General features: G+C 42.4%; 1 protein-coding gene across 1 annotated transcript in view; it reads right to left on the bottom strand.

The window, feature by feature from the left end:
* The window catches only part of SPATA13 (spermatogenesis associated 13), a 47,772-nt gene extending 28,624 nt beyond the window's left edge, over positions 1-19,148 (bottom strand). Inside the window, exons 1-3 of the mRNA XM_068423717.1 lie at positions 17,655-19,148; positions 3,808-4,170; positions 537-681 (exon numbers count right to left, since the gene is read on the bottom strand). Coding sequence (XP_068279818.1) covers positions 537-681; positions 3,808-4,170; positions 17,655-19,124 — 1,978 coding nt within the window. The 5' untranslated portion in view covers positions 19,125-19,148. The remainder of the gene's footprint in view (positions 1-536; positions 682-3,807; positions 4,171-17,654) is intronic.
* Positions 19,149-19,519: the final 371 nt, after the last annotated feature.

The following is a 19,519-nucleotide window of genomic DNA, read 5'->3' as shown; positions in this document are numbered from 1 at the left end:
AAAATCTTTTCCAAGAATCTGTCCATCATGTCCCAGAACCCTGTTTGGGCTACACTCACCACCGAGTAAGCAACTGCAACTGCATACAGTTCTCTGAAACAAACTAAGCAGCTTATTTAAGCCTTGCATATCTAGGTAGTTAAGCCGAACGCATGGCAAACAGAAAATTAAAAATACATGTGTGGTGTGGCTATGGTTTGGGTGTGAACTCAAGCCTCTTAGACCTTACTTCCTTCATATTCTGTTATTATCTTTAGGCAAGTATGTGAACAGAAAGTGGAAAATACAGGAACGTAACTGATAGAGAAGAATAAACCATAGCAATGTCACACAGCAGATGTGAAAAACAAGTTTTACATGTACACAGTAGGAAAAGCTACTAATGAGAAAGTCATAAAACAAAGCAACTTAGCTGGGTACTACTCTGTCACTGAGAAGGTCTGCACCCTTTTGTGTTCCACACGATCAGCTACTTCCTGACCAAGCTGGGGTATGAGGTTGCGTTCTAGAAAGTTAAACAGACTTGCCCATCTTACCATTAGACGTTCTCATTTGCTGCCTTCGTCCAACCCTGTCCAGGCCGATGGGGGTACTTTGTGAGAAGGTGAGCGGCCGGAACCTGGCTGAGACAGCTTTGTAAGGGGGGACCTGGTGTGCTGGAACAGGTGGCCGTGTTACAGGCTACAGAGAAAACAGGAAAATCCAGTATTAGTAAAGCCATCAGCAAGTCCAGCTGAGCAAAACTCAGGTATGAAGTAAGGTTTCTTCAGATAGTCCAGCTAATTACAGGGATAGTAAAATCCCCTACTTTGAGGTGACATTGCTTAAACACTGCATACCATATTCACCAGCATTGCAGAAGGTATTTTATTACGTTACAGTTCTCTGTTACATTAAAAACTCCTTAGCCTTCTGTTATGATCAGACATGCTCTAAAATTTTCATCTTGTAATACTCTGTTCTAACTGCTTTGAGAACAGCCTGCGCAATGCCGGTGGGCGTTAGAAACACACACCTGAAGGGAAACCCAAAGCGAAAGAATGACCAGAAAGGCTATGGTTGGAAGTTGTGTTCATTTCCTGGGATGCTTGCTTTCTTCAAATAAATGTATTGGTTTTAAATAACATAAACATAGTTTACGAGACAAAAAAAATTGTCTGAAAGATCCCCTGCTCTGAAGATCCCAGGAGTCTCATTAAAAGGAGGTAATATTAAGTTCACTTGTAACTTTATCTAGAAGCCATTTTCTTTAGTTAAATCATTCATTTGCTTAAGTATGATCAGAGAGCCTACCCTTGTTTTATTTGCAAATTGAGTCTAATTTTATGTTGTCTCTGAACAACTCCACATTAGGCAGCCTGAAGGACCTTGCAAAAACATTCAACATTAAACAGCTGGACCTCAGCATATGAACTTCAGAGAAACTCATCTTTACATCTTATCTTTCCGTTCTTACTGTTCATAGGCCCTTCTGTCAAGTAATCTGAAAGATCAGGGTTGTTTTTTTAACGATCTCACTCTATTATGAAACCAATGATTTAATATTGTTTGAAAACGTTTTCTCACACCTAAGCTGTCAGACCAAAACAAAACCCAAAAAAAGAAGGAATTAGCATTACACTTTTCAAATATTCCTGTGGGTTTTCAAAGCTTTTAAGAAAAAAAATCAGCAAGGTGAAGATCAGTCTTTGAAAGTCCCACATAAAATATTTCTAGCACATGTATTCCTGCTTCATTAGTCCTTTTTTACATTCCAACTACAAATTTACTTTCTAATATGACTGCCAAAAACCTCTGTGTGTATTGAATATGATTTATCTACAACCTCATCTTTAAACCTCATTGCTTCAGTGCTCTAGCAATATACCAGGATCCTATCACTGAATAACACCACGAAGAGTAAGTCCGTTATAGTGCATCAAATAGCTAATAGAAGCAATGGCAATTACTATATGCATATAACTAGCTGATTAAGCAACAAAGCTATTTATTTCTGGGCAACTAAAATGTTCTTGTAAGGCTTCAGTCCAGATCCCTTCCCCAGACAGACAAGGATGTGCTGTCACTCATTGGCAGGCCTGAGAAGGCCATCATTTGGGTTAAAAATGTGTCCCCACTGGGAATGCTCCACATTTTTGGTCTTGACCACAGTGATCCAGCAATGTGCTCATTTAACCCCAGCCAACCCTCGCCGCAGCATCGGAGCACCGAAAGAATGAACTCAAATGCTGCCTTGATGCATGTTGCTTCATTAATAAACTGATGCGAGCAAGGTTTGAAGAGAGATCCATTTGTTTTCATCAGTAAATGAGGGGCTTGGAGAGTATTAAATCACTTCCATGGTACAGCAAGATTATTTGGGTTGACAATACCTACTATCCCTTGAAATCCATCTTATTATTCTTGACTAAGATGGTCTAGAACTTATAATAATAATTTTCCTCTTTTTTTTCCTCCAAGCTAAGTAGTGACGAAATTAATTTTAAAATATCCCAATTATGCTGGGTTTGAAACTATGGCCTTTGCCTGGGTAAAAGGTTCATTGGCTTCAGTTGGGGAGTTTTGCTTCAAAATGCATTTTTTCATCAGGGAATTATAAAGAAAAAATGTGCGGTATACAATAACAATGTTCATGTTAAAAATTGCTTTTCACAGGAGACTGAAAATCCTGCCATTGTTTCAGCATGTGATTTCAGTCAGGGGAGTACCGTACCCATGAATGATACTGCACTGAACTTCCCAGCAGGAGATCAAGTAGCATGAGAAACATTAAGAAGATTCAAATTCCATTAATAACCACTGGGGAATCACATTTTTTGAGGATGTAAATACCATTCCTTTTTTCTGTTGCTTTATCAGCTTGACAACTGCTTTAGGTAAGAGTTCCCCACCTTTTCTGGAAAGTGGAAAACACCTGATCAGTGCAGTATTACAAAAGCCTACGAGCGTGAAGCTCTGTAACCAACTACAAGATGGGGCCACCACTGCCGTCAGAACAGTAAGTTCCTCTACACATCGTATCCACTCAGGACTATCTCCAGGAAGAAAAGAGCTATTTTTATCTTTCAGAAATTTTTTATTTCTCAGTTTCTTACCTAAGCCAACAGAGATGGCAAATAAGTATATAGGTACTGCTCAAGTACTAGCTCAGCCACTCGCTATTTTCTTACAGGCTTCCTGTGTTCCATCAGGTCAATTTAGTAGTACATAAACAGGGTGGGGTTTTTTCCTATTCACAGTTTTCTTAGATTCTTTCTTTATTCCATTAATTCCTTAATTTATTACCAAGTTTCTAAAGCTACCTCCTTACTAGTTTTAAGTATTGTTGCTATGCCGATACCAAGATTTTGAACACCACAGCTAATGCCACAGGTTTTGAACAGCCCTGCTTTTGGAGAATTTAAAATTATCAATAAATAATGTGTTACTATTGTATTGTTTGTACTCCTCTGCTCCTCAGGCCCTACACCCTGTAAGGTGACTAAACAGCCAGCTGTATTACACACAAATCAGCTCTTATACACCAATATGAGACATAACAACCATTCCAAGAAAGAAATAAGGTTAATTTACAATACAAAAAAGATTATCCCAAAGTCAGTTTCAGTTTTATTCCACGCTGTTTAGTTTCTTAACAACAAGACAAAGTAATTAGAGACCAGGAAAACAGAAATGTAAGTACACGATGTCAGCTTGACAGAAGGGAAGGAAGAGAAGGAAGCATCCATTCTATTTTCTAGGCTGAAGATAGAGAAAGGAAGTGAAAGGGTCTTTTGCAGTTTGCAGAGAGCACATCTCTTATCTTACTTGTGTCAGCAGACCTTCTATCTCTTCTGCTGGACCGCTTCCATAGAAATTGACCCCACCTATTACAGAGATGGGTCTTCTTTTTCGTCCTCTGTGGTAGCCTACTGTATTGCTTTGGATCACAGACCCGACCAAAGCCAATCCTGGCTGATTTTCTCCATCCGTGCAGTCTGTCTTCTGAGATTCCACCACAACTGCGTCTTCTGGTATAGAGAAACTTCTGATCGACATTTGGCCATAGTCTGAGAGAGGTCTGGGACGAGATCTTTTTCCAGAGCCCCATCTCCTGGTTGTGACCTTTTGTGCCTCTGTCTTTTCTTCATCCTGGGATGGGGACCTCTGCCAGTGGTCATCAGAAACAACCTTTTTAAATGTGAACAAGTCAAATAAGCCACAGAATTTTCTGACACTTAATCATTTGTGAGTTTTTCATATGGCAGATCTACTTAACATTGCTAAAAAGAAAGTGTTACCATAATAAATACAACAAATGCAACTGACAATTCAGGAAGAGAGTAACTTTCCTTTGCAAAGACATCATGATGCTTGTACTGAGTAAGGTTAACACCCAACCGTCAGCACCTCTTAGGCAAACATGACTAATAACACTAAAACTCACCTATTACCTCAGCTGTACAGACTGAATGATGTCTTGGGAAGACAGCTCTGGCACTCACAGGACTTGTTCCTGTACACAAGTAGGATGCTACATGTAACACCAGTAAAAATAATTCAACAAGCACACTGTGTTTCTAAACTTTCTGCCAAGGCCTGTAGTGACAGGACAAGGGGCAATGGCTTCACACTGAAAAAGGGTAGACTTAGATCAGATATAAGGAAGAAATTACTTACAATTAAGGTGGTGAGACACTGGAACAGGTTGCCCAGAGAACTTGTGGATGCCCCATCACTGGAAGTGTTCCAAGGTCAGGCTGGATGGGGCTTTGAGCAACCTGGTCTAGTGGAAAGGTGTCCCTGCCCATGGCAGGGGGGTTGGACTAGAAGATCTTCAAAGGTCCCTTCCAAGCCAAACCATTCTATGATTCTATGATATGCCTCTGCTTTATCTCTATTCAGGGATGAAAATAAACAGTAAGGCTGAAGTTTGACTGTTTCCCGATCCCAGGTAACTAAGCCGATACCAAAACGGGCAGTCGCACTCCCTCCTACCACTCACTCCCACACTCTCACTTGGGTCAGATCTAGAGATTGTGCAGCCATGTGTGAATTGGGTGAGTGAGCTCATCCAGTTTGGAAGGGAGAAGCTGATTTTCTATATGCTCAGGGAGGTTATAGTTGTACGGAGTAGGACCAGAGATAGATACACTATAACACAAATACAGGAAAAACTGATGTTTTTAGAGAGAAAGCTTGGAAAATGAGCATGTTGTTCCTATTTAACAGCACATCTGGCTCATGGAGGTTAATGCCTACAGGTATCATAATTGCACTGGTACTGCAAGTTTGGAAATAAAATAACCCCAACTGAAATACTTGTTAGAGGGAACATTTTTAAGGATTTCAATGCATTTGGAGTAACACTGCCGTAAACTCTTCTAGCAAAATCCCTGCAGTTTTTATTTTGAGAAAAAATACTGCATGTAAAAACTTACATTCACTTTTCCCTCAAATTTCCAAATGCTCAGCTTTTCTTTGGCTATTCCTGGCTCTTCTATAAAGAACAGAAAAACAGAGGAAGATGGGTGTTTCTGGGGTGGGTGGCAGTTTGCATGAACGCCTAATGTAGTGAATGGCAAACTCCAAAGCACTACTGAGCAAGTGAACCCTGCCCCAAGTTCTCATACAAATATAAACCAATTCTGACTTTTTTTTTTGGTAAAAAAATCAGCCTGCTTCTTTATTAGGATACCTTTAGACTACCCAAGTGCATTTCTGACAATGTTCAAAGCTAGTAAGTATTCAAAAAAAACCGAGAGGCATCATTTTGTCTGTCTCTGGCTACATTTTGTTCATCTGTTTCAGACCAGATGAAGGCATTTCAGGTATTGCATATTAAAAGCAAACATGCAGCCTAGACAGCCTTTTACAATGATGCCTGTGAAAGAGGACTTATCTCCTGTCACCACCTTCTTCACCTACCATTTTCAACCAGGCCAGTACAACTCCGATGAGCCTTTTTTAGAAGGCCACCTGATAGAGCGGGCAGATTTTGCTTTTTATTTGAAAGACAGCTTAAGACAAATTTCACTGTATGAAACCACTTCAACTAGTAGGTAGAGTTATTAAACAGTCAGCATTTTAACATGATTACTGCAATTAAGCTATGAAAAATGATTGATGTCATACATTGCTCTACATTGAATTATTTGACTTACAGCATGAAATTTATTCTAAAGAGAGCACTTCCATAAAATTTGATTTCTTTGGCATCACACCTGTCACTCAAGCATGCTTCAGCTTCCCTGCAGATTTTAGCTCAGGACCAGTTTTAATAGTATAAGCGATTCAGTAGAGAGTGACTCCCTGGCTGGAGCACCCATACAGCTTCAGCAAAGCTGTCCCTTAAACCAGCCTCTCCGAGGTCCGAGCAGCAAAATCACAGGTTAAATAAGGTTCTTACCTCAGCATCAGACACGGGTAAAGGGTCTCCACATATGCAGTGACTGAGAAAGGAGCTCATAAGAGTCATTTTATGTTTCTGTTTGCAGTCTTGTCCGTAAGAGCTACAAATGTGAGCACACTCTCTGCGTAACCAGTCAGGTGAAGTTCATCCCATGATCCTGTACTTTTAGACTGAGGGAAGGACACGTCACGTGTCATCTCCTAATCTGCTTTTTACACCCTTATCTTGAGCAATAACATTTGCCAAGAGAGGACTGCTCTCCTTCTGCAGCACTCCACCTAGTAGTGATCCAAATGACAGCAAGATTAATCTCTGCTGTGCAATAAACAGTGCTGAAGGACGTGTATTTTTAGGCTTAGATCTATAAACTGCATTGAAGAATACTAATAAAACAGAAAATGTAATCCTCTCATAACAAAAAGCAGAGGAAACTAGACTGATAACCTCACATTCCTCTAAGTGACCTACTCAAGCAGGACCTGATCAAGTGACCACTTACTAGTAAGAATAAAATATCCAGCACACAACTCATCAGCTCCAGTATTGCAGTCACTTAAGCATAAGTGTGATTCTTGACATCAATGAAAAAATTCTGAGGAAACAGTTTTGTTCCACTTGTCGTTGGCTTTAAACTGGTGCAGCACCACTGACCTCAGATGACCGTCTCTTGATTAATCCCTTATAAGTGAAATCAGGTTTATGTTCTACAATTATTATCGGTAACATCTATTGACATGAGTAGAGAGATACATGGCACTTCATGTAGGATGAAAATCAAAATGTCAGACGCTGACTCGTGCATTGTAAGTGTTGGTCAAAAATTTCAAGGAATTTCAAGATTTCTGAGAAGTAAAGGTCTAAGCTGAATCCACACTGGATTTTCTGAAACTCACACCTGCTAGTCTAGCAACAGCACAGGATCACCAATGCTAGCAATCAAGATTATTCATCTTTTCTTTCAGGCTGCATCCTAGGTTAGGTTTCTTCTGAGACTGCAAACACAAACAGGTCTACTTATTTATACTGATGCAAATGAATTGATTTTATCTGGACAGCTAAATTCTTACAACAGCATATTAGTTAAATTGTTGTATTTCAATCGTTTTCCTTTTCCCTGACAGCAGTGTATCTACAAATACAAACATTTAAAATAAACATTTACTTCGATCCAGGCTACACTTTTATTTGCTATTGTTCCCACGAATATGTCACTCTTAGGGTGGGATTCAGCTCCAGATTCCCACATCTAAATTTTGATGTCTGCAATGGAGGTGTTTGTATGTTAGCTAGATGTTAAAGCTGTCATCATAGCCTGTAGAAATCTGGGATGAGATTTTGTTGCCTGAACACAGGCACCCAGGGCCATTTCAAATGTCCTAAGGGATCTAAAATATCTCCACGTACCACGCATCATGCAGGTATGACACAGGACCTACAGGAGCGTGGGCCATCAAGAAGCAGCCCCTGGAGATGAGGGGGAACCAGTCAGGGCACCTCCAGGAGCGCTGGGTGCAAGCAGTCGAGTTGAGCCCCCAAACTAGAGTGTCAGCCAAGCCTGCAGAACACTACGTGCAGGAATCAGGTGCCAAACCTGACTGCAGGCAGATGTAGATGGCACTACAACCATGTTCCCCAAATCTGTGAGGAACCCTGCTTGGTCCCCATCTCCCTCTCCAGCAAGGTACAGCTTCCCCACAAGGTGCTTTCCAGCTGTGCGCAGTTGTCTTGGATACCTGCCCCTCATTGCACTCGACAGCTACTTTTAGGTAACTCAGCTCAGCTCTAGGTGCTACTTTCAGGTGTGCTATTTAGGGTGTGCTCCCCTGACCGCATCAACCAGGCTATGGCAGGAGCTTTTCCAGGCTGCTTCCAGGTAGACAACTACACCGCGGAGTCTGAGCCCAGCCAGACCGAACCTCTCCTTTCCCTGGGCCCAGACTGATTTCCCAATCCAGGCACAGCAGCTTCAAGGACTTGATCATGATCTCACTCAACTCGACCTGGCACTGATACAACCCCGTTGCATTTAATGACACATGACTGCTGTTGGCATTCCCTGTTACTCATTAATACCAATGTAAGCAACATCAGCATCAAGTATTTAATAACCACTGAAATCTTAGCTTAGCCTTTATAGCCAGACAAGAGCCAGGTTCTGCAACTATTACTCAGACTACAGTGTATATTTGATAAATTCAGCATCCAAAACTGTTTTCAGAGGGAGCACTGCCCAAGGAGCATGAGGTCTGATCTATACAGTACTGATAAAGCGTTGCTTGCATGGATGCAACTTTTATCAGTGAAATGGGAAAAAATCGCGAGTACCTGAAACGGCATGGCACAGTTATACCAACCATGAATAACCCTTCATCCTGTACCTGACCACACACCCTACTGCAAAAAAAGCCCAAACATAAGTCTGACCCAACACGGCCCGCTGCTTGTCAGCTTGCTGCTGTTGGTACACTTGTGAGGGCTGACATACAGCTGCCGTCATGATGGCAAAGGAAAAACAATCCCTGGGTAATTTTTTGTTAATGTGCTTATGCCAATAAACTCCCTAATGAGAAAAAAATCACCGCTCTATAAAGGTGTTGATGCCTGCGTACATTGCTGAGGCTCCCTGCCCACTAATCTGCATTTCTACCCCTACCATTACATATTTGGATTTTTTAAATTTTATTTTTATGTTCTAAATGTACTGATAAAATTAATGATTCATAATGTATATATATAGACAAGCATGGCAGTATAAGGGAAAAAATCTCTCAAAAGTGTTTTCTCTACCTGGCAATCTGCTGGGAAGTCAGAGGTAGGTGCTTCCTGGACAAGGACCTCCAGCCTTGCTGGTCTCCAAGGGCAAGAGCATCCTCCTCCCTTCCCTCTGTCAAAGCAGCCGCTGTGCCACAGGGCCACACAGACTGGCTGCTGCTGCCCGGGAACCCCTGGGAGGGCTGATGCTCAAGGGTATTTCATAGCTGTTTTTCGCTAGAGCAACTGGCCCCCTTCTGCCTTTTTTTTAATCTACCTCCACGATAAGTTTCATTGCCTCTTGTTTTGGTATCATCTCTGTATTTTTGAGCTGCCTGGTTGAAATGCAACCTTGCTAACTACAGCTGCCTTTTTCTAATCCAGAGAATGGAGATAATCAAAATCTAATAATGTCTTTGCAAGATATGCATATTAATTTTCAAATGCAATTTATAAAAAGGTGTGATAAATGAAACAGATAATTCTAGCTGAAAATAAATCACAAAGAAAAACTGAGTAGGCTGAGAAGTATCAGAACATGATTTGTACATATTTTCAGTGAAAACTTGTGATGGATAATCAGTCATGTTCTTTGTAAATTACAAGGCTTAAAAGCAGAAACTGGGATAGTTACAAGGAAAAATCACAGCATTTGTGCTATTTCATGTAGATATCTGTGTTTTGATCACAAGTACACATTTCTGTGTGCATTCAGGAGGCTATATAAAAATGTACAAACTTCTTATACTAGCAATGACAGCTATATGCCAATATTACAGTTGGTTACTATTAATTAGCTGATATTTCTGTATAACACATTAACTGCCAAATGCTAGGAACTCAGCAGTAATATTAGAATTTATTTTGCAATTCATATAAGCTAGCAAAACTTTAAAGGACCAAGTGATCATGACCTAGTGGTCATAAATTATTTTATCACCTTCACTTAACAGAGTAAAAGTCCGGACAACGTGTCTCCACCCAGGTACATGATAAAAGGCAACCTTTGCACTTCTTCTTGTTGCTAAATAGCAGTGAGGGAGCATTAGCTGAAATTCATTTATCAGCACTACTAACTGAGGTCAAAAGCTTGTTTTATGTTTCATGGACATGATCAATATTTTTATTTGCAAACTGTTGTGACAGACACAGAGATTATGAGACTCCGGATACAATACAGCCTCCCAGAGAAAATATATTTATTGCTTTCTTTCCAGATTTTATAAAAATGTCCTGAAGTGTTTTGAGAGCCCAGTGATTCCCTGTTGATCCAACTGGCTGACAATTTCCAAAAGTGATACAGCACAGCAATAGTTACCATAGAAATGATTGCTTTTGCTGCAGAAGAAAGCACCCATTCAGGCCGTGTTTGCATCTTCTATCACAAACTAACCAGAATTATTAAACCAGTCCAATTCATCTACAGGAAGAAAATTTTCATCTGTTCCTTTCTAATTAAATGCAAATTGCGCTATAATCTTTTTCTTTAAATGCCCCTGCCTCTGCCACTGGCATCTTTTCTTTTTAGTTAGCCTTTGAGAAGATCCCAAATAAATGCACTGACTATCTGTCCCTAGAATACACAGTGCTATTCGGCCTGTGGTCTACAAGACAGGAGAATACAATGTGTGAAACAACTGCAAAAGAACTGCTTAAGAATATACGCATTTACACCTATACAAACAAGCAAAGCAGAAGAAATCAAAGTAATACAACCATATTAAAAACTTAACAGAAGTTTTAGCTGCTTGGAAGTTATAAACATTATAGCAAGATAATCTGCCTTATCTTCCCTCTCTTCCCCTCTCAAAATTGGGTAAGCCCACAGTTTAAAAATTTGAAGAACGCTGCTTCCAAGGGGGACCCCCTAAAGGAATACCACGGCACTACACTAGCAGGAACTCCTAGAACAGATGCAAGAAAAACTATGTGTTGTCATAGAGTAAAATTACATTATTGTGCATTGTAATATGGTAAAATCAATCCCCATTAGCAACACGAACTACTGTGGTAACTCATTTTGGAAGTTTTAGAAATTGGAAAAAAATTATATAATTCTACTCTTGGGTTTTGTTGACACCAAAGCAATTGTGGTGTTTTAACTAACAAATACATCTATAAAACCACATTAAAAGATCGGGCTATACAGACAGAACCACGAACAAAATTTGGGCATGTATTTCTAAGGCATTTTTAATGCAGGTTTGCTTCATTTATCCTGATACTTGAAAGCCTGCTTATCGTAATCAACAAACATAATGCTTTCCCTTTCAGCAACACGCCTTACCAAGATTAGCGAGTTCACCTTCGTAATAGCCACATTTCACAGATAAGGAGCAGACACAAAGCAGTTAAGTCATGTAAGTCACAGAGGAAGCACTGGGCTGAACTGGAAATGACAAGCGGATCTCATGACTCTCAAACCTGTTCTTCAGCCACAAGGATTTCCTTCGTCCTCTCCTCTAACTTGTTTCCAAAACCAAATCAGCTAACATTTCCATCTGGCATAGGGGAGTTTGCAGGGAAATGTATTTGCTTTGCAAGAATAATCTCATCAGTCATATAAAAATGCAAGTGTGCTAAAACCAGAAAACTGTTTCCACTAGTTTTCCGGTGACGGATACTTGGGGATGTCTGAGTGATGCTCTAATGCTGTCCCTTCTTTACTTCAGTATCCAAACTGGGACAGCAAGCATACAGTGTATAGTAAAGGAGTATTCATATCCTCCACCTCTTCTTAGAAGAGGTATAGGCATTAATAATCCATAAATAAATCTCTAAGTGATTTCTAAATCGACTCAGAACACCCCAGTTCAAGTAACAGGACTAAAAAAATCTATTTTCCTTTTATTTGGCAAAACAAGCAACTTTTTCCAAGCTGTCTTTGTAACATCCGCTGGCGAACCTCAAAAGCCAGATGATAACTACAGGTTGAAAGTGGAACTTTATGCTAACAAAGCAAAACATAAAAAGCCATAGGCCTTCGTGTCTCTTCAGCATCTCTCTGGGCAGAGGTCCTCTGGTTCCCTCCTCTCTCCACCCTTCCAAAGCAAAGCCTCATTGTCCCTGGCCAAGCCCAAGCCCAGCCACCAGCAGGTCCCAGCAGCAGTCACAAACTGCAGCTTGCATGGGGTGGAGCTGCCTCTGACAACTCTACGTCTGCAAACTATTACTTCCTAGAGCATGGAGTAAGGGCAAGGCTGCTGTGGCTGAGCTTGGAGTAGGAAGAGTGGAGGCTGCCATGCTCGGTCTCCTCCAGAGCTCGGCCAGTCTCCCAGCTTGCCACAGCATCCAGCTCACCATCCCAGTACCACGAGCAGCACAGCAGCCTCCGGATGCCAGAAAGGGGAAGCGCACGTGGCTCAGAGGAAACGGCAGCTGCCTGTGCTCAATTTGGACATCGCAACCTCCCAGCATCGAGATGAATTTTCAATGCTGACAACTCAACACCATGCTCAATATAAAAACCAAATTACATGGCCAGAAGTGCCGTTCCACTTTCTGAGGTACTATTACTCCTGATCCCAGGGTGAGCCGTGGCTGGGTATTATTGAGGTGTCAGAGGAGAGCTACAGCAGGCTGAAATATCAGACACTCTGGAAAGGCAGAGCACATACGCAATATGGAAAGGGAGCAGCTTGCCCCAGCCTAACTGCAGCAGAGTCCATTTGAACTCCCCCTTTCAGCATCCACAGACCCTTTTGCAGGGATGACAACCCCTGGATTACCAGTTTTCAGGAATGGCCAATTTTATTCAGCACTGCAGTTATTCAGTCTAAAATTTAACCTGATCCAGAATACAGATTACTATCACCACTGTGTTGGTTTTCTTCTTCCTAGTGAAAGATACAGCAACAAACGATTACAGGCTGTACTGAACAGCAGACAGCTCTGCTCCAGTGAGTTGGAAGAGTTTTTGCTGCGACAGGAAGATACACGTGTCCTTTGAGGGCCCCCTTCTGCATCATTTCTGTGACTGGTTCTGCACTTTGGGTTTGTAGCAATGCACACTGGTTTCTGGTTTAGCTCTGGGCAAGCACTCTTGGAAGTCACTTTTTGAGCAACTGTGAAGGTGAGACATTTGTGTGAACGTATCTAACTTGTGCAGAGCAGCTCAGAGAGTTTAGAGTAAATCCAGTGTCACTCGGTCTAACAGAAACCTCAGTTTGCCATCAGAGATGCCGCTGAGAGCCTGTTACAGTGCTCTGCTGCTCTGTCCCCAGGCTCTGTGGCCAGCAAGAGCAGAGTGCCACTGGAGCCTGTGTCCTCCTCCAAATTACAAGCCCCACAGGAGTAAACCTAGTTTAAAAAGTTCCCATCTTTATTTACTTTATCTAATCATCCTTCACAGTTCAGCACATTTTCAGTTATACAGATTAAGCTGATTAAGCCACACTCCAAATTGCATGTGGATGAACCAGAGGTGAATAAACCCAAAAAGAAGAGTTCAGAGAGCTGAAACTGGCTAAGTCCCAGCAGGTGTGCTCATGCCCAGCCCCACAGTGCTCAGGAGCTTGCAGTAGGTACCAAGGATGCCCATCCTCAGCTCCTGGCTGCTGCATGCTCCTTGTGGGTATTGAACATGACCACATCCAGACACCACCCTTTGGTCCTTCACTATGAGGACACACTTTGAAGGAAGAAATCAGGAGGATGAACAGTGAGGACAGAACCAAATCCTCTCTGTATTCCCACCCATACAGCTCTTCTTCCTCTTCTCCTCCATAAGCTGTCCCCCAGGTTAAGCCATCTGTGCTCAATATTGAGAACCCAGAAACAGGGAAGACGAGCTCAGCTCTGCCAACAGCTGAGCCGTGGAGGACTGCACGATGTGGGTTAGTTGGGATCACTGACTTTCACATGGCATGAACATAAATGAGTCACAGACAGGTCTTAGAGCACTTAAAATACAGTCTGCAAACAAAATGTGACTCAACTCTAATTACAGCAGAGTTACCTCTTCACTATAATTTATTATTCACTTATAGTCATGCAGAAAAGATATTCAAGTAATAAAAAGTCTGGTGTGCTGTGAAGCCAGATGCCAGCATGGCAACTTAAACAGCAGGTGCTCCAAGAGCTTGTGAAAGACTAGGTGAAATGTCAAATAACTTGATTTGTCTTTTTTTTGTAACAAATTCAGAACAGTGTTCTGTTCAGGCAGCCTTAGCGGCTGACACGTGCCAGTCCAAAGCCAAGGGTTTAAGTTTTTGTTATTTACAGTGACATGAGGCTCTTCTTCAGGAAAGTAAAGACTGTATGAAACAGTCCAAATACAAACTTGTACTTAATCGACTCCTGATGCTATTTAAAAGCAACATACTGAATATAAGTGACAGTGGCATAAAGCAGAGACTGGGAAAGCACGGGCTGTCACAGATGAGCTCTGGTGACTCACGCCTCTCTAGCTTAAGGAGTGCTGAGGATGGGTCCAGGCTGAACTTAATTAGCTCTTCCCTGGGAAGCAACCTCTGGCAGGACCAACAACATAGAAGGCCAAACACCTCCCCTGCTCTAGTCCAGATCCTGCACTTTAGTGAAAGCAACAAAGTGACAGAAGTGACAGGATCTCAAAACTGAATCACATAGGAAAAAAATCCCCAAAACATCGATTCAGGTAAATGGATGGACGCCCTTGTGTGAATACTGCAAAATCAGCTTTACAGCATCGAGGAAATGTAAGGTAGAAACATTTCGTTTCCACATTTGGGAAAATACAGAGATGGACCAAGCTCCACAGACTTCATTCGCCAACTGATCAACTAGATGAGTGGGTAAGGGAATGAACTAGATTTGCTTCCAGATACGTCAGCCAGCCCTGAAAGAAGAACACATTTGAGCCTGACCGCTTAGCAGCTTGTAAGCTCTGGACTGAAATACGTCTCCAAGCCACAGAGACTTCAGTGGCTGTGCTGGAATACATACTGGCTTTTACATGAAATCCAGACAAAGAAGAAGATGCATGAAAAATGGAAACAGTGCAGATCTGTCCGTCAACCAGTGTATTTAAGGTTCAGACAAAGTCTTAAAAATTTGGGATTTGCATGGCTTAGCATTACATCTCAAATGATTGTTGACAATGAACCAAGCGCTTGACTGTCACAGGAACAACTGGCTGGGTGGGTACAGTTCTGTAACACAGAGGTGTAAGGTAGAGTTAAAAATGAATTGTAGTCAAAAGTTCAAACCCCAGTGACCTCATTGTGTGAGTATGCGGCATTCATAAAAGTGCCTGCAGGCTGAATAAACTCCAATTAAAAAATAACCTGGCATAAGTATCTTTGGTACCAAGCTACCTCCATGCTGAGAGAAGCATGCTGTAAAGGGGGAGGAAATGAGCAATGAAATGGCAGGGAGAAACCATACCATTCTCCCTATTTTGTAGTTGCTCTGAGTGCCACAGCTTTAGGGTTGTGTATGGGATGAGGAGCAGGTGTGGAAGAAAGAGAGGACAGAGTTTACACCCCTTGCGTAGTAAGACAGAAGTAAACCCTGTCCTGCACAGCTCCTGCTTCCAATCCACTGATACCACCTCCAAAAACTTTGCTTTTTTGGATCAGAAGAGAGGTCTGGATGAAGCTGCACCATTTGGGTGGCCGCAGTTGTGTTGCCATACACAGCGGGCTCCAGGCAGTGCTCACAGCAGAGGAAGGAGGCTACAGTCCCTCACTGCTGCCCTAGCAGCCAAGGAGTCCAACCCCTGGCCACCATCTCCTCCATCTCCTGCAGGGCTCCATCCCACACCGGCCGCCTGCCCACTACACAAACCCAGAGCTGCCACCAGTGCACACTCTCTATTTTAGACAACTGAAGCGAGCGCTAAAAGGCACTCACAATTAACCTGAAATATGTCATAATATAAAGAGAAAGTTTAAATTGCATGGTAGATAATAACAGAATGTGGTGTTAAAGCTAAAACTGCAGTAACTTTTATCCACCCAATGTAGACATTCATTTAAAAACTGTACTGGGTTGTTGGGAGCCAAGGGGAGGGACAAGCTGAATTTCTCGTGGGTCATGATGGCAGATCACCACTAGATGGTAGGGGAGTAGCATTAATTCCGCTTCCATGTGTTCCTGAGAAATACAACTGACATACATACACACTAGGGCTCTCACCTCTTCTGGCAGTGTGAAAGCATCTCCTTGCATGCGCTCTTTAGTGAAAGTTTTGGAAAAGATGAATGGCTGTGGCAACTCTGGGACTCCAGAAGAGGAATAACCTCAGATCCCCAACATTTATACCCATTGGGTTTATTTTTCCAATCTTACCATAGCTGCAAGCACTACAGCAAGCAAACTCGCTTTTCTCTGGCAGAAGGACAATACTGATAAGCTCTGTAACCATTTACAGTTAGTTTGCAAAAACCATGCAAGGCTTTTAAAAGTAAGATGGTTTCACAGACGTTATAAGACTTTACAGCATGAAAGGCTGACGTTTGTGCAGCTGCAACAATTGCCTTTGCCTATCTCATACCTAAGGTATAAGATACTCTTAGTCAAACTGAGGTGGCTTTAAAGATATGTCAGCTTTATTTTGTAAACGGTTTCCATATTCATACAGATCCAGAGGGATTTTTGCCCTCGTATATTTTTCCCAATAAGTAGCAAACATTTCTCTGCTGCCTCACCCTGAGTAGCTCAAAACCACATTACGGTACATTGCCGGGGCTGAGGTGAGCCACACCATCTCAAACACGCGCAGGATATGTATGACAGCTCTTCACCAACACTGCCAAATCATTGCAACTGCTCCAGAGCCAACTCACACAGTGTTTTAGGTAAGGGCACAGGGTTATTACGTTAACTTACCTCAGAGGTGCTGCAGCACATTGACCCATCAACTGTGAGCACGAAATCATGCACTAGGTGCAGTGAAATGCTGGTGTCTTCACCAAAACATTAGTAGCAACACAGTCAGCCCAGTGTGTAAAGTACTGCTGTTTGAAATTTGCAGGCAAATAAATACCCAGATAGTTTACTCTCAGCATGGCCATCATCACACAGTGAAAACATCGGATACAACTGAATGCACAAACCTCTATACCGTATCTTTCACGCCACGCTGCTCTACGAGTACTACCATGTTCTGCAAGGCTTCCACAGGCAAAGTGTTTTACACTGAATCAACACTATTTCAAAATATACAGACTCTTTAGAGACCTTTCAGCTTGGAAGGAAACACAGCCAGACCCTGCTTAGGCTGGTAAAATCTGACAAGACCACATGACAAGGTGGTACATCTGCAGGCTGCAATAAGCTGCCCTTGAAAACACACATGAATAGCTTTGCTGCCAAAACTTTCTTTGATATTAATGCACAAAGAAAAAATAATTTGATGTTGCATCCAAAGAGAATGTATTAAAGGAAATAATTGCTGTCAGCATATTTTAGCAATAACAAGCTTCAACAGCTATTAGTATTCAGGTTATTTTGCATTGTTTTGCATTAATAAAGACAAAACCTGATAGATATATATACAGCTTCTAAAGGATTTTGCTTTCTTTCTTACCTCTTCCTTTTTCTCTTCAGCACCAGATCCTAAATTGAGGCTCAGCTGAGAGTGGCTGCTTATGCCACTGTCTTCATTTCCATCATCATAGTACACAGTTTGCACTGAGTCCTGGAAGCAAACAGGATTCTTGCCCAGCTTCAGCCCCGGTACCTCAACTCTCTCCTCACTCTCCGATGAGCTCAGCGACAACATGCTGTGATAGTCTGGGCACTGGAAATTCATATTGCACTTGACCTTCTCTGCAGTGGGACTTTGAGGCTTTGGAGTAGTCGGCCTGACCGGAACATGAGGGTTTTCAGCTTCACATGTAAACTGCTGAGTAGCTTTTGGTTCATCTGAGTCCGAATAAAACACTTCATTGGAAAATGGACTAATGTCATTCAGCGTGGGTGATGATAAACTATCGGAGTCTGGGATACCTGATGACGACCTGAGGCCTTTATCTTCAGCAACAGCTACATTCATTTCAGCCTCTTTAACCTGAGCAACTGTGGGGCTTTGCAGACAAGGTGTTCCCGGCAAGGAAGAGTCTGGACTAGATACCGGGGAGGTGCATCTCTTTCTGTCATGATCTGTGCTGCTGGAAACTCTGCGGGAATAGTCATCGTGCAGTCTGCTGTTTGACCATGTTCTCTGGGACTGCTCGCTAGGAGAAGGAGCAGTGCTCTTAGGGCCATCCTTCTTCCATGAAACATCTGTAACATTACTGACAAGTTTCAAAACTCGGTCAAAATCCTTTGCCCTGATAGGGCTCTTCCATCGCTTGGATCTCCTCTCGGGGTTCCCACCGGTTTTGTCCAAGTCAGCAGAAGTAACACTCACTGTCCTCGTTGGCATCTGTTTTTCATTTGCAACCTTGAGGTCAGTGAGGTTTGAGGTGGACTTCCGTTTGAATGAGCTTTTTTTCAGAAAGTTCAAATTATCCGAACTTCTGCTTCTCCGATAAATGATCCTGTTGTTTTCAGAGTCTTTCACCAAAATTTCACAGATCTTTGGCTCTGTGATGACAGGTGACGTTGGCCTAGTACAGTTGTGATGACTCTGAACTTTCTCTGTGTCTAGCAAGTTTATGCGGCCAGCACCATAAGCCCGCCTGATGCTGCGTGAGCGATGAGTATTCCTCAGGAAAGACTCATCGCTCTCCTCCACATCAGAGCAATCAGAACCTAAACCATCCACTGCATTCTGGAAATCATGCAGAGGCCCCGAAAAGGAATACCTGTTAGTCTGAACTCTCACCACTGCCCCATTTGAACCCTGTTTGCCTACGCCATTCTCATTTAAGATGTCTGAGCATTCCCTTGTTTGAATTCCTTGGAGAACTGAAGATTTCAGTTTCTTGAAAGATCCCATTTTTCTGATGGAAGACAAAGCATTCCACGTGGACGAGTTGCCCATTAAAATCAGAGAACGAGGCCTGTCGGAGCTGGAATTAGCCTGTTTCCGAGGGGTGGTGAAAAAGCGCATGATTTTGGAAGGGCTGAGCTTATCCTCTTGAATTTCCTCCTCATGACTGTTGCCGGTGCTGTATCCCCCATTATGACTGACACAAGTAGTCTGGTTTTGGGGCTCTTTATTATCCATAACTATACAAGCAATGGTGGTGCCATTTCCACAGCCATCAGGAAATGTTGTCATGCTCTCAATGCTGTACGCATGGAGATGGAGGCTGGGGTAGCTCAAAGCGACACTGCTGTCTCCACCAGCTGACCTCGCTGCGTCTCCTTCATCTGCTGCACCTTGGTTTGTCTTGCTTTCACATGGACTGGGTAAGCTCAGCTCCTCAGGCTGCACTGCCTGGATGAAGAAAACAAAAGCAACCTTTAGAGAAATTTCCTTACAAAGTCCCCAACTAAAAGAAG

Source organism: Nyctibius grandis, chromosome 2, assembly GCF_013368605.1.
Source record: "Nyctibius grandis isolate bNycGra1 chromosome 2, bNycGra1.pri, whole genome shotgun sequence".
Taxonomy (NCBI): Eukaryota; Metazoa; Chordata; class Aves; order Nyctibiiformes; family Nyctibiidae; genus Nyctibius; species Nyctibius grandis.
The sequence above is the reverse complement of the archived record's forward strand: the minus strand, read 5'-3'. Positions and strand labels throughout refer to the sequence as shown.